General features: G+C 51.9%; 1 protein-coding gene across 5 annotated transcripts; it reads left to right on the top strand.

Moving 5' to 3' along the window:
- The first annotated feature begins 6556 nt into the window (after positions 1-6556).
- On the top strand, positions 6557-14598 carry DDX39A (DExD-box helicase 39A). Of its 5 annotated transcripts, none has more exons than XM_082380073.1 (11): positions 6557-6708; positions 10369-10580; positions 10714-10841; positions 11696-11788; positions 12152-12335; positions 13042-13160; positions 13489-13620; positions 13709-13818; positions 13922-14066; positions 14204-14351; positions 14447-14598. In XM_082380073.1, exons 2-11 carry the CDS (start codon positions 10373-10375, stop codon positions 14461-14463), a joined length of 1284 nt encoding a protein of 427 aa, XP_082236199.1. In that variant the 5' UTR covers positions 6557-6708; positions 10369-10372; the 3' UTR covers positions 14464-14598. The 5 variants fall into 5 exon arrangements, with proteins under 5 accessions (XP_082236199.1, XP_082236201.1, XP_082236200.1 ...); XM_082380075.1 differs by lacking the exon at positions 6557-6708 and adding an exon at positions 6787-6811; XM_082380074.1 differs by lacking the exon at positions 6557-6708 and adding an exon at positions 7035-7160.
- Positions 14599-14600: the final 2 nt, after the last annotated feature.

The raw sequence follows: 14600 nt of genomic DNA, 5'->3' as shown, positions 1-14600 counted from the left end.
ATTCATTTACTCGGTGAATATTTATCGGCACCCACTGGGGACTTTGGTAGCACTGGAAACAGAGTCGCACTCTGGGCTTGAAACAGGGAGACCAAGGACTTATTGTATAATCTCAGCCAAATATGATAACTGCACCAGCACCTCCCTGTAGCTCCTCTGGCCTCTCTCCAATCCTCTCTGGGGCCTTGGAAACCCTAAATCACACCCACCCCACCCCCACCTCTGCCTGCTGGAAAACCTGTTTCTGGCTCTCTGGAGCTCTTAGGAAAAACACCACTCCTCACCTGGCCTACAGGGTGGTCCTGTCAGGCCTCTGCCCACCTGTCCAGCCGCATCCCCCTCCATTCTCCTCATCCCCATCTAGCAAAACTGGCCTTCTCTCTGTTCCTCAAATATTCTCACCTTATTTCCAACCACAGGGCCTTTGCACTGGCTGTTCCCTGGTCTGTAATGCCCTTCCCTCACATCTCCCCAAGGCTGGCCTCTTCTGATCATTTAGGTCTCTGTTTAAATGTCACCTCCTCTGGGAGACCTTCCCAGAGCACCTCCATGCCCTGTCATCTCTGGCCCATGGCTCTGTTTTATTTATTTTAAATATCACTCCTCTCTGAAATTTCCCAGTAACTGGCCTAAGCTCGCTCAGTCGTTGTGGAATGAGTGAATGCATACACTGTGAGCTGTCAGGAGAAAGGTATCCCAGCCCAGTGAATGCCTTGAGGACATAGATGCCCCACTATAGAGGAGGCAGAAGGGCTGGCACTAAGGCACAAATTAGGAAATTACAAAATAAATAAAGAGAAAAAGGGTGTCTGGTGGAAGGAACAGTCAGGGCAAAGGCCTAGAGGTGGGTGAGGTAGAACTCGGCATGTCCTAGTTCCTCTGCCTTCATCTCCCACCTCAATCCCCTCACTCACACTCTGGCTGCATGACGTCCTCACTGCTCCTCACACATGCTGATTCCTACCTCGGGGCCTTTGCTCTGGCTGTTCTCACTGCCTGCAGTGCTTTTCCTTCTCATCTTGGCATTCTCTCTTTCTCATTTTATTTCCATCTTTACTTAAATGTCACCTTCTTAGAGAAGTTTTCCCTGGCTGCATCTCCACCTAAAACAAGGCCCACTCCATCCCTACCAAACTCTATTCCTCACATAGTTTGATTTTTCCTCCTTGCAAATTTTAATAAATTTGACTTTACTGTTTTCTTTCTTGCCTGACTTCACCAGGAAGATGTCAACTCCCAGAGGGCAGGGATCATTGTCTTGTTCACTGTTGGGTCCCTGGCTCCTAGAACAGGGTCTAGCACACAGAAGGTACTCAAAAAACAGCTGCTGGATGAATAGATGGATGAACAAACCAGGTATCATAAAGCATGGCTGGATTTTTTTTTTTTTTTTTTACTGCTGATGAACCTGGAGTAGAGGGAAGGCTCCAGATGTTGCAGATGGTGGGAGTGGAATTCAGACTTGACCCTGAGGACTGTGGGAACCACTGGTGGATTCTTAGCAGGGGAGGAACTGAGTGAGGGTTATCTCTCAAAATATAAGGTTCTTTGCAAACCAAGTCTCCACCAGTCAAGGCCGGAGAAAAGAAATGGGAGTAGATTCATCTGACACCAGAAGAACTAAATGTATCAGCAAGGCTAAACTCAAAAACACCACGTGTGTGTGTGGGGGGGGGGGAGGGGAGGATAAAAAAGCAAGTTAAAAAAAATGATACAGTTTGATATTGTTTATATCAATTACTAAAAAACAGAAAGTGAAACTGTGTATTAAGTTTGTGGAATGTTCTGAGTAGCAGGCTTGTATTATATGCCTGGCATCCTGGCTGAGGCCCGCCAGGCTATCTGGGTTCAAATCCTGACACCACTGCCTATGAACAGTGAGACCCTGAGCAAGTTACTTCACTGCTCTGTGCCTCAGTTTCTTCATCTGTAAAAGGGGATGATAATAGTGGCGCCTACCTCATAGGTTGCTGGGAAGCTTAAATGAATTCTTGTACAGCACAGAATAGGCGTGCAGTAATTGTTCAGTATCGTTATTTTTATTGAGGATGTTTCTGTAGTGGGGGAGGGGAGTGGAGTGGGGGAAGTGAACAGAAGTGACTTCCACTTTAACGATAAGGTGTTACGTCTTTCATTTTATTTTGATCGAGGTATAACTTACATATGGTAAAGTACGCAAATCTTTTGGTGTTCAGTTCCGTGAATTTGTATATACGTACACACCCCTGTGGCACCACCCAGGCCACTCCTCTGCTGCATAAGTTTTACTTGTGTTCTTTCCCAGGCAACCTTCTCATGTAGATTCTATCACCATAGACTAATTTTGCCTGTTCTCGAACTTCATACCTAATGGAATCATTTTATGATTTTTTAAAAATGTCTAGATTCTTTCACTCAGTATATTTGTTTTGTTTTCTATTAGAATAAACTTCACACACCATAAAATTCACCCTTTTTAAGTGTACAGTCCAGTGATTTTTAGTATGTTTGCAAAGAATACGATGTTTTTGGTATTCATCCATAATGTTGTGTATATCAATAGTTTATTCCTTTTTATTTCTAGTGTTATTCCATGGTATGGATGGAGCACAGTTTCTTTATCCATTCATTTGTTGATGGACATTTCAGTTGTTTCCAGTTTGGAGCTATTATGCATAGAGAATGTTCACTGTTCGTATCTTTTTGGGGACAAAAAGTGTTTCATTGATTGTTAAGTCTATACCTAGGAGGACTGCTTAGTCATGACATAGGTGCCTGTTCAATCCAATGGGTCTGATCTGGGATGATCCCCTCCCCCTCCCCCCAGGGGCGGGGACATTACCAATGTCTGGAGGCATTTTTGGTTTGGAGACATTGAGGCGTGGGTGCTACTGGCATTGAGAGGCCAAAGATGATGCTAAACATCCCATAATGCACAGGAAGGCTCCCACCACAAAGAAGGATCCAGCCCAAATGTCAAGAGTGCTGGGGTTGAGATACCCTGCTTAACCTTACTACAAACTGCCAAATTGTTTTCCAAAGTGGTTTTCTCATTTTACAAGCCTGCTAGCAGTGAGAATTCTGGTTTCTCCACAGCCTCTGCTCCAGCCTCAGTACTGTGAGTCTTTTCCTTTTTAGCCATTTGGGTGGGTGTTTTCAAATTTTCTGTATCTTAAAATAATTCTGAAGTGAATCAAGCCAACGTGACAAATGTTACTATTTGTTCATCTTGGGTGGTGGAGGTACTTTAGCAGCCTCTGATCTTTTCTGGATTTAAAGTTTGTGGGGTTTTTTGTTTCTTGTGTTTTTTGTTATTGTTTGTTTGTTTTGAAGCATAGAAACCCGCCCCCCTGCCCCGCCCACAGCTGCATGGATGGTGGGTGTGCTGGGCTTTTTTTTTTTTTTTTCCTGTTTTCCCAGACTCCTTTACTGGACTCAACTAGCTTCCCTCTCCTCCTCCTCCTGCATCATCTCAGATGATCTAATTACTCCAAGCTCACCTCCCACCTGCTTTCCTGGAGCACCTCCTCCCTCCCTGGGGACTGGTTTTCTCCAGGCTTCCAACTTACCTGGCTTTGGCCTCTATCTCCACCTGTAGAGGTTTTGGCCATGTCTAATGATGAGAGATGGCCTGGGCTTGAATCCCTGCCAGCTGTGTGACTTTGGGACTGAGATTAATCCTCTCTGGAGCTCCTGTTTGTTAACCACCCGACAATGGATATGGACAATGGATGTGCTAATACACGCACCTCATCTGCTCCAGGTGGTGATTAGTCTGTTCATATATTTAGATTTCTCAGAACAAGGCTGAACACCGGGACAGGGACTGGGGTGAGGAGGGGAAGCACTTGCCTCAGACACAGAATTTAAGAGGCACCCCCAAATTCAAGATACACATGTTTTAGCACAATTTTTTTTTTTAATGTATTTATTTTTGGCTGTGTTGGGTCTTCGTTGCTGCACACGGGCATTCTCTAGTTGCAGCAAGCAGGGGCTACTCTTGGTTGCGGTGCGTGGGCTTCTCATTGCGGTGGCTTCTCTTGCTGTGGAGCACAGGCTCTAGGCGCGCGGGCTTCAGTAGTTGTGGCACGCAGGCTCAGTAGTTGTGGCTCACGGGCTCTAGAGCACAGGCTCAGTAGTTGTTGCACAGGGGCTTAGTTGCTCCGCGGCATGTGGGATCTTCCTGGACCAGGGCTCGAACCCATGTCCCTTGCATTGGCAGGCGGATTCTTAACCACTGCGCTACCAGGGAAGTCCTAGCACAGTTTTTAAAAAATCAAAATAATGCAGAAAATCCAAAGAAAGATAGGATCAGTAGATCTTATCGTTTCCTTTTGCCTCAGGTGCCAATATGGCTCGGCTTCACGCAGCACTATTACTGACCCTGTGTTTATTTAAAATTTTGATATTTTGTTCATCATAGATTTTAGATAGATTTTTAAAATTAATTTTGATTTTAAAATAGTGCGTTCAAATACAATTTATCTTGATGACTGAGTGTTTTTGGTTTTTCTTGTTTGGTTTGGTGTTTGGTGCCCCCCGCCCCTTTTAAAAATTTATTTATTTATTTTATTTTTGGCTGCGTTGGGTCTTTGTTGCTGCACGCAGGCTTTCTCTAGTTGCGGCGAGCAGGGGCTACTCTTCGTTGCGGTGCTCGGGCTTCTCATTGCGGTTGCTTCTCTTGTTGCGGAGCACAGGCTCTAGGCGCGGGGGCTTCAGTAGTTGTGGCACGTGGGCTCAGTATTTGTGGCGCACGGGCTTAATTGCTCTGCAGCATGTGGGATCTTTCCGGACCAGGGCTTGAACCCGTGTCCCCTAGCACTGGCAGGCGGATTCTTAACCACTGTGCCACCTGGGAAGTCCCTGGTGCCCGCTTAAATCTTGCATGCATCACCCTCATCCTGGCCCTGTTGGGTACACAGGAAGTGCTCTATAAGCGTTAGGATGTAATTATTATTGTACATACAATATTTACCTTATATTATGTAAAGCCTCCCTCTGGATTGACTGGTTTCTCTTCATTGGGCTTTTCGGCTGAAGTTACATACCTCTGATGACTTTAGCTCTGAGGTTGTCTAGAACATGGACCCTGAGATAGCTTATACTAAATGAAAATGAAATGCTTGAACCTCTTTGGAAAACTGTGGAGGAAGATTTAATTGTGTCAGGGGCTTAGGGAGACTGGAATGCTGGAGCAGGCTTATTGAGTTTGTCCTACTTACTTTCCCTCCTTCCCCCCACCCCCACCAAATCCCCCAATCTTAACATAGCTGAGAAAAGACTGAGGTATGGGCAAGAACTGGGAGTAACTGGAAGTTTCACAGGGTGCTAGCGAGAGTGTAAAGTGGAACAACCACTCAGGAAAACTGTCAGGATCTACTAACGCTGAACACCCACATCATCTTCCACCCACCATTCCACTCCTAGGTATTTCCCCTAGAGAAGTAAATTTGTGTTCACAAAAATACTTGTACAAGCTTTATTAATAATGGCCAAACACTGGGAAAAAACCAAATGTCCATCTATAGGTGAGTGGAGAAACTATACTGGCTATATTGTGGTATAGCCACACAGTGGAATACTACTCAGGAATGAAAAAGAAGGAAAATTGCTATGTGCAGCGATGTGGAAAATCTCAAAACATTTTGTTGAACAAAAGAAGCCAGACACAAAAGACAATCTACTGCATGATTCCATTAATATGAAATTCAAGAACAGACAGAACGATAGTGATAGAAATCCACATACTGGTTGCCTGGTGGGGGCAGGAGGAAAGGGGTGTGGTTGACTTCAGAGGGACACAGCAGAACTTTCTGGGGTGACGGAAATGTTCCATATCTTCACCAGGTAATTGTCACTCGGGTGTCAATCGTCAAAACTCATGGACCTGTTCCTTTTACTATACACTTTAGCTCAACTCAGTAAAGTACTGGGGGGCGGGGGGGGGCGGGGGGGGGCGGGGGGTAGAAAAAGGTTGGGGAAATTTAATACAAGGAAAAGTAAAATTAACAACAACAAAACAGTTTTATGACGAAAACATCTGGTTTTGGTTTTTTGGCCTGAACCTGCATGGTCACTGGCACAGTGTCTGACGCAGGAAATGACTCTCAGCAAACGGGAATTGTGGCCTAGGACCATTTCTCTCACTCCCACGCCCTGAGGGGCCCCTTTCCCACTGCTGGTGCTAAATGTCCTCTCCACGCTGGAGTCATTCCAAGCTCCCAAGCTTTCTCAGAACCCTTTCAGAGCCTCCACTCTGCAGGACCAGGAGTTCGCAGATGGACATCCACTTTGAAAACTGAGTTCTGAGCCCAGCGTAGAGGCCATATTTCATAAGGGCGAGACGCTCACCCCGGGCCCATATCCAGGCTTCAGTTGCCCGTACCAAATATGGCGGCACCCACCGAGCTCACAACCCCGATCACATGACAGCACGCTAGCAGACGCCCGCCTCAGTCAGCCCACTCGGGCTCCAACTTTTAGGTTGACCAATGAATCCGAGGCATGAGGCACGCCCTCTTTCCATTCTCCACCAATAGCTTCCAGACGCCTCCCGCAGAATCCAATCATCGCTTCCGCCTCTTTTGAATGAAATGCGAGCGGTCCAGTGAGCCGAGCTGCAGTCGGACGCACGAGACAGGAAGCGCGATAGCTCGTGTCGGGGCGCGCGACCGGTAACAGGAGTCGGTTGGCGCTCCTCACAGCACGCGGAGGCGAACGAGGAATCAGGTGAGCGGCGGGCTCACGCGCGGGGCCGCGGTGTGGAGACGTCGGACCTGCAGGCGAGCGGGCGATGGGAGACGCCAGGGGTTGAGGGAAGGACGAAGACTGGGTGCGAGACGAGGGGAGGCGGGGCGGTTGTGGTGTCCGGCGCGCGCGTTGGCGGCCGTTGGGCGCTGGGACGCACGCGCAAGGGGCGGGCCGGCCTTTGGCGCGCGGTGTGCGGAGACCGCTTCTGGCAGGGCCTGTCATGGCCGCCCGCGGGCTGAACCCGGTTCTGGGAGGCCTGCCTGTTCGAGGAGGCCCGAGGCGATTCGGGGAGGGCGTCAGGGGGCGACGCCGGGGTGTGGCGCCGCGGTGGGAGAAGCCGGAGTTTATAGACCTGACGGTCTTCTCCGAGTTCGAGAGACTCTCCCCTCCCCCACTCTTGCGTTTAGGATTCGTGGTTCCAGAGATTTCGGGCGATAAAGATATTCAATAAGGAACAAACTCTTAGGTAGAAATTCTCTCTGGGGACACTTCAGGGTGAAAGGGTACGCGTGCGAGTCAGAGTTGTTACTTATTCTGGTGTCAGCTTTCAAGTTAATCAGCTCTTGGGGCCTCAGCTGTCTCGGCCACCCTCTCTGGGTGGAACAAACACCGCCAAATCCTTTCCTGATCTAATTTGTTTTGCGCTTTGGATCCTGTCTAGTCACTTAGTCTAGAAAATTTTGTATATCAAATTTCGTCTGTCCCCACATTTGTTTCCTCATCAAAACAAAAAGACTTTCAATTCCTAATTTTTTTTTTTTTTTTAATACACTATCTACTCCCAGATTTGAAGCCCAGAGTAGATGACTCTGGCTCTTTTCTGTCCGAGGTTCTCCCAGGGGGTGGTCCCACCCTGTAGGGTGTTCCGCCATCTTTCTCCTTACTTAACAATGCCCCCACTGTAGTTAATTTGGTGTCTGGTTTTCCTTGCTGCTGGTCTCTTACCCCATTCCATCTTCTCTGGAGTAACTTGCTCTTGGGCAAATCCTGATTGAGTCACAACTCAAAAACTTAATCAGCGATTCTTTATTGCTTAGTAAATTAAGTATGAATGCCCTGGGCTTGACCAGCTCTTCCAGCTCTGTCTTCTGCCTCTACTTCAAGCAGCCAGTCCTTTCCATTCCCTGAAAGGGTCTGGTGGTTTCTGGACTGGCCTTTGCTGGCTCCTGTTCTTCTCTCTGATGCCCGGGGACTGACTCCTTCGTGTCTTTGCCAGTGTTGGTATCAGATTGCTTCTTTCAAGAATCAGACAAGGATACATGCTTAACTTTAGCCCCTAAACTCTGCTTTGAGGCCCTGATTCTAATTCCATTCATTCAGCCATTGCTGTTGAGTGCTTACGCATGTATGTCAGGCCCTGTACTAGATGCTGGGCTGGCATGACTGGAGGGGGTTCATTTTCAGTTGGGCCAACGGGAAATGCCTTTTTGGAGAAACAGAGGTCTGAAAGAAGTGGGAACAGCAAGTGCAAAGGCGCTGAGGCATGTTTGAGGCGCAGCAGCAAGGCCAGTGAGTGAGGGTGATGGGGGAGATAAGGTCTGAGTGTAAAGGGAGTCAGGTTGTGTGGGGCTTGATAGGCCGTGGTGAGGACTGTTTCATTCTGAACACAGGGTGAACCTGTAGAGGGTTTTGAGCAGAGGAATGACATTCTCTGACTTAGCTTTTATAGGCTCCCTCCAGCTGCTGAGGGGCATGGAAGGGGGAGTCGGGGATGGAAAGCAGGGAGACCAACAAGGAGGCTATTGGCACAATCCAGGCAAGAGATGATGGTGCCCAAATGTCCGCCAGCTGACAGTGGATAAAATAACTGTGGTATCGCAGTACAAAGGAATATTATTCAACCATGAAAAGGAATTATGTACTGATACACGGCTACAATGTAGACGAACCTTGAAAGCATGTGAGTGAAAGAAGTCAAACTATCACGTGTTGTATAATTCCATTATATGAAATGTCCAAAATAGGCAAATTCATAAAAAGACGATAGATTAGTGGTTGCCAAAGGGAGTTGGTGGCATAGGATGGTAGCTAAAGGATGTAGTCTTTTTGAGGAAATGTGTGCTAAAGCTGATAGTGGCAGTGATGGCGCATATATATGACTGTACAAGAAACCACTGAATTGTACCTTTTAATTGGTGCCTTGTATGGCATGTGAATATCTCCATAAAGCTATTCTAATCTAAAAAGAAAGATGGCAGCCTGAGACTGGCAAGGTAGCCGGGGTGAGAAGTGGCCTGATTGACCTGGCGGGATTCGTTGGCTGATAGAACAGGGAAAGAGAGAGAAAAGACAGAACAGTTTAGAGAATGGAATTGCCTTTTTTGAGACAGGGGAAACAGGCCTCCATTTCCAGGGGGAGAGGTGAAAGAGGCAGCTAGGTAACTGAGTATGGGGTCTGTGTCTCCATAGAGGCACAGTTTGGGAGGCTGCACAGAGGTGGTTAAAGCCCTGGGGCTGATGGTCACAGAGAATGAGTGGCAGAAGGGCCAGAAATTGGGCCCGGGACCCTCAGCATCCAGCTCAGGAAGAAGAGGGACTGCTTTAGTACTTCCACCCCCTAGTCTGGAGGCTGGGTTGCAGCAGGGAGGACAAAAGACAGTATTCTCATGTTTGGGTCCCTTGCAGCCTGCACCCAGTAGGCGCTCTGTATGTACTGGATTAAACGAAGCCAGGAGGTGAGCGTGCTTTGTATTAATTCCATTTACCACCTCAGCTGTGTTCTTATTGGCTCTGGGCCCAATGGGAGGTCTTTTCATGAGAGCACTTAATTGTTCCCCTGTGCAGACCACAAATAGCAGGAGTAGCTGGGCCTGGGCAGACACTGCTTCCTCACAAACTCCTGTCTCTCCAGCATCCTGGCAGCCACATATCCAGGTCGGGAGTGGGAAAGCGGGGTGTGGGGGGGTCCTGCCCCGTGTAGGCTGGGGGGGTCCTTGGGGAGTGAAGGGGAGGGGACTCCTTGAAGCTAGCTGGTCTGAGGCCATTCATTAGAGCTGAGACCTTGACCTTGATGCTGAGAAGGAGGCATTCGTGCAGGGACTTGGAAGCAGTGCAGCAGTGCGTTCCCAGGGGTGGGGGTGGGCGGCCCGAGCTGGAGTAGGGGCTCGATGAGTATCAGCAGCCAAATAAGGCTGGGGGTGGTTTGAAAGGGGTGGTGTGGAATGAGGTGGGCAGGGGCCAGTGGGGAGGGTTGCGAGTGGAGAGGAATTGGGGTTTCGCTTCGAGCAGTGGGAAGCCCTTGGAGGTGGAGGGTGTGGGTGCACATGTGGGCGTGGCTGGCAGGGTGCAGGGACAGGCGAGGTGGCTTGGCGGGGCGTGGTGGAGATGTGGCCACAACAGGCAGAAGCTGGGAGGTGCTGCACAGATGGAGTGGTGAGACCTGCTGTTGGAGTCAGTGTCGGGGGTGAGCTAAAGAGGGATCGGAGGACGATGTCCGGTCTTGACTTCAGTGGCTGGGTGGCTTTCTGTGCCAGCTCGCAAGAGCTGACGCCAGCACCTCGCCCCTCTGGGACCTGTGTCAACAGCCTGCGGCCTCTGTGCAGCCAGCTCCCTCTTCTCCCATGCTGGGTGGGTTTACCTGCACGCATCGGTCACCTTAGTTGCTTCCCTCAGCCCTTCCCTCCCTCCTCTGTTTCTCAGCACCATGGCGGAACAGGATGTGGAAAACGAGCTTCTGGATTACGAGGAAGATGAAGAGCCCCAGGCTCCTCCAGAGAGCGCTCCAGCTGCCCCCAAGAAAGATGTCAAGGGTTCCTACGTTTCCATCCACAGCTCTGGCTTCCGGGACTTTCTGCTGAAGCCTGAGCTCCTGAGGGCCATAGTGGACTGTGGCTTCGAGCATCCATCCGAGGGTATGCCTCCCTGGTCCTTCCCGCCGAGGCCCGCCTCTGACCACCTCAGTGTGGTCCCCTCAGCCAGCCGGTGAGGGGCCTGCGCAGAGGAAACATCCGGTTTCTGATAGCTCATGTGCTCTCTCCCCCTCAGTCCAGCACGAGTGTATTCCACAAGCCATCCTGGGCATGGACATCCTGTGCCAGGCCAAGTCAGGGATGGGCAAGACAGCGGTTTTTGTGTTGGCCACCCTGCAGCAGATTGAGCCCGTCAACGGACAGGTGGGTGGGCACCCTCCTTCCTAGGCCCAAGCTATCCGAGGCAGCAGGAGTCATGGCTCCTCTTTTTAAAAATCCCTGTTCCCGCATCCTCTTTCTGGATTTTTAAAATTAAACACAGTACTTAGTTGTAACAAAATCGCCCCAGAAACGACAAGCCAAGAGAAAAAACTGAAAAGTGCCCACAATTTGACCATCCAGCAAGATGGCTGTTATTTCCATATGTGCTTTTCTAGATCGTGCACACTTACGGAGGTGGGATTACACTGAACACGGTTTTGTTCCTGTTGTTATTGCTGATAGGCCATAGCTGTCCTTCTCATGTCGTGAACATTGTAGTCCCCTGTTTTGGGGGATAGTTGAGGTGCATGCTGGTGTTCATTCTTGACATGCTGGGGCACACATCCTTGGGCTGTGTGTGGGTGCGCGAGCCCTTGTTACCGACCTTAGGGTGGATGGTCAAGGAGAGGAGGATTTCGTTCGAGGCCACGGTGTGGGCTCAGTGCTTGGTGTTGTGGGCCAGGGGGCAGGGGCAGCCTCCCCCCGGTGGCCACAGGCCGGCCCGAGGGCAGGCTCAGGAAGCTGTTAGCGTGGGGCGTGTCGCCAGCTAGGCTGGGTCTAACCCTTACTGAGGCCTCAGTGCAGGACCTGGCGTAGGGAGACACAGCTGAGGAGCTGTGAGAAGACACAGGGAATGAGCACCAGGTGACGGGCTGTAAGAAGATGGAGGCATCTGGACTGGGCCTTCCAATGGCCCGAGGGGTGGGGGCCGCCAAGGGGTGAGCACCGGCGTGGGCTCTGGCCTGGGGAGGACTTAGGGGACTGTCTTGAGTGTCTCTCCCCGACCGGCCCCACAGGTGACGGTCCTGGTTATGTGCCACACTCGAGAGCTGGCCTTCCAGATCAGCAAGGAGTATGAGCGCTTCTCCAAATACATGCCCAGCGTCAAGGTGAGCCCCTCAGGCCAGGTTGGGTGCCACGTGGTCCTCTGCAGCCTTGCTGGCCTCAGCTCTAGCCCAGCCAGCATTAGCCAAGCTTGGCTGCAGCGGCTGCCTTTGAGGTTTGTGGTGGTTTATGCTCCTTAAAAGCTTGATGAATTATGCATGGCCCCCAGAGGCCTGTGCCGGTCCCAGCCCTGGGGCTGCTTTTCGGTGAAGCTGGGGCCAGACTCTCAGGCCTCCACTGGCTCCAGGCACCAGGCCTGGGGTGCTGGGGGGCCGCTGGCGGGGCCGTTAGCTGAGCGACCGTAGGCACAGGGTGGGGTGTGAGCTTTTGGCCGCCAGATGGTTGAAAGCACCTTTCCGCCTGCACAGGTGTCTGTGTTCTTCGGGGGCCTCTCCATCAAGAAGGATGAGGAGGTGTTGAAGAAGAACTGTCCCCACGTCGTGGTGGGGACGCCGGGCCGGATCCTGGCACTTGTGCGGAACAGGAGCCTCAACCTGAAGAACGTGAAGCACTTCGTGTTGGACGAGTGTGACAAGATGCTGGAGCAGTTGGGTGAGTGTCCTCGCTGGGCCTGGGGGCTGTGGAGGCCCACGCAGCCGCACCCTCCTCGCCCTCGCAGCCCCCCAGGCGTCAGAGCTAGGCGGGCCCTGACACGGCAGGCCGGAGGTTTCCCCGAAGTGGGGTCCCGTGGGTGGCCAGCACTCAGGTCTCCTGTAAGCAATTTTAGGGAGAGTTCTGGTGTTGGCAGAGTGACCTGCTTCTTCTGAGCTTAAGCTTGAGTGGGACCATGGCGCCCCACGTGAGCCGTATCCAGGCACACGTCCCCGTTAGCCCTCAGAGTACCGCGGCCTCGCTGCCTGCTGGGTTAGTTCTAGGCCCCTGCCTGCCCTCAGTGAGCCCTGACAGGGCCGGTGGGAGATGGGGCTTGTGTCCTGGGAGGCGGCTGCAGCTCTCACCCCAGCGGCTGTCTCTGCCTCAGGCTCCCCTCCCTGAAGCGTGGCTCGAGGCGCGCTGGCACGGCTGCTCCGCTCTGGCAGCGTGTAAGTGGATTGCCGCTCCTCCCGCGCCTGTGCTCACCCCGAGTCCGGGCCTTCAGGCACCTGGGACTCTCCCCTCCAGCCAGTCCTCGCTCACACCGCCCTCGTCATGGTGCCAACGGCTCCCTGGCACAGGTTGGGAGGGGCTGGATCTGGTCTCGGGTGGGGGTCGTGGTCTGGCAGGCGCTCACGTCCACCTGTTTCTTGCCCTCCCCACCCAGACATGCGGCGGGACGTGCAGGAGATCTTCCGCCTGACACCCCACGAGAAGCAGTGCATGATGTTCAGCGCCACCCTGAGCAAGGAGATCCGGCCCGTCTGTAGGAAGTTCATGCAAGACGTGAGTAGAGGCCAAGACCTCGGTGCAGTAGTTTTGGCCTCCTAGAGTCCTTGCTGCTCCCCCACTCCCACACTGCCCTCATGGCACACGAATGCTGGGAGGCCAGCAGAGCTCTCTTCCTCGCTTGTCACACTGGGAGCTGAGAGCTTGGTCTACACTAGAGCCAGACCAGACCCTAGATGCAGCTGCTGAGAGAGAAGTATTTACTGGGGTACAGCAGGCTCTCTGGAAGCATTACAGCCAAGGAGTCGCTCCTGGAAGGTTCTCGGCAGGCAGGACGCCCAGAAGTAAGCCCTGCCTGCCCCTTCCTCCTCTCCTTCCGGCGCAGCCCATGGAGGTGTTTGTGGACGACGAGACCAAGCTCACGCTGCATGGGCTGCAGCAGTACTACGTCAAACTTAAGGACAGTGAGAAGAACCGCAAGCTCTTTGACCTCCTGGATGTGCTGGAGTTTAACCAGGTGATGCTTCCGCACTCCTGTGGCCTGTCCTGGGGCTCTAAGCCTTTGGGAGGGATTCTGGCCTTGACTGCCGCTCCCTCCCTCACAGGTGGTGATATTTGTGAAGTCGGTGCAGCGCTGCATGGCCTTGGCCCAGCTCCTTGTGGAGCAGAACTTCCCAGCCATTGCCATCCACAGGGGCATGGCCCAGGAGGAGCGGTGAGTGCACGCCGCCCTCAAAGCCCCAGGCAGGCCCCTTGGAGGGGAACACCGCCCAGGATCCCTGTCTCTGATGGCCGCCCCTTGTTCCTCCTGCGCCCAGCCTGTCACGTTATCAGCAGTTTAAGGACTTCCAGCGGCGGATCCTGGTGGCCACCAATCTGTTTGGCCGAGGAATGGACATTGAGCGTGTCAACATTGTCTTCAATTATGACATGCCCGAGGACTCAGACACCTACCTCCACCGCGTGAGTGGCCCCCCAGAGGTGTCCCCTCCCTGGTGCCCCCTTCCCAGGATTGGTGTTGGATGAGGACCTCTCCCTGCTTGTTCTCAGATCCCCAGCTTGTGTCCTGTGGCCTGACCCCTGCTCCTGTCTCCCTGCAGGTGGCCCGTGCGGGTCGCTTTGGTACCAAAGGCCTGGCCATTACATTCGTGTCTGATGAGAATGATGCCAAAATTCTCAATGATGTCCAGGACCGGTTTGAAGTGAATGTGGCAGAGCTTCCAGAAGAAATAGACATCTCCACATACAGTAAGTGGCTCAGACAGGGCTGGGGGGCCATGGTGGTGGGGCCCTCTCTTCCCCCCGCCCCCTCCTCACTGGCCTTCCCTGTATGTGTCTTACAGTTGAGCAGAGCCGGTAACCACGTGCCCGGATGTCCCGGAGCCTCCCTGCTTCCCATGTGTTGCTTCAAGTTCTCTTCCTAGGTGACAGTGGGCCTTTCTTTTTACTGTTTAAAAGCTGTAGATTTGTGTAAGAATAAATTTTTATTATGGAAGC

This window comes from Balaenoptera borealis (assembly GCF_965194805.1).
Source record: "Balaenoptera borealis genome assembly, chromosome: 2".
NCBI classification, from domain to species: Eukaryota; Metazoa; Chordata; class Mammalia; order Artiodactyla; family Balaenopteridae; genus Balaenoptera; species Balaenoptera borealis.
This window is presented reverse-complemented; position numbering and strand designations above follow the sequence as displayed.

Bases quoted from the DNA above. Each gene is read 5' to 3' on its own strand.
- DDX39A (XM_082380073.1), top strand. From the start codon at position 10,373: ATGGCGGAACAGGATGTGGAAAACGAGCTTCTGGATTACGAGGAAGAT. The intron at 12,336-13,041 runs GTGAGTGTCCTC...CTCCCCACCCAG, and splicing joins CAAGATGCTGGAGCAGTTGG to ACATGCGGCGGGACGTGCAG. The intron at 13,161-13,488 runs GTGAGTAGAGGC...CTTCCGGCGCAG, and splicing joins GTAGGAAGTTCATGCAAGAC to CCCATGGAGGTGTTTGTGGA.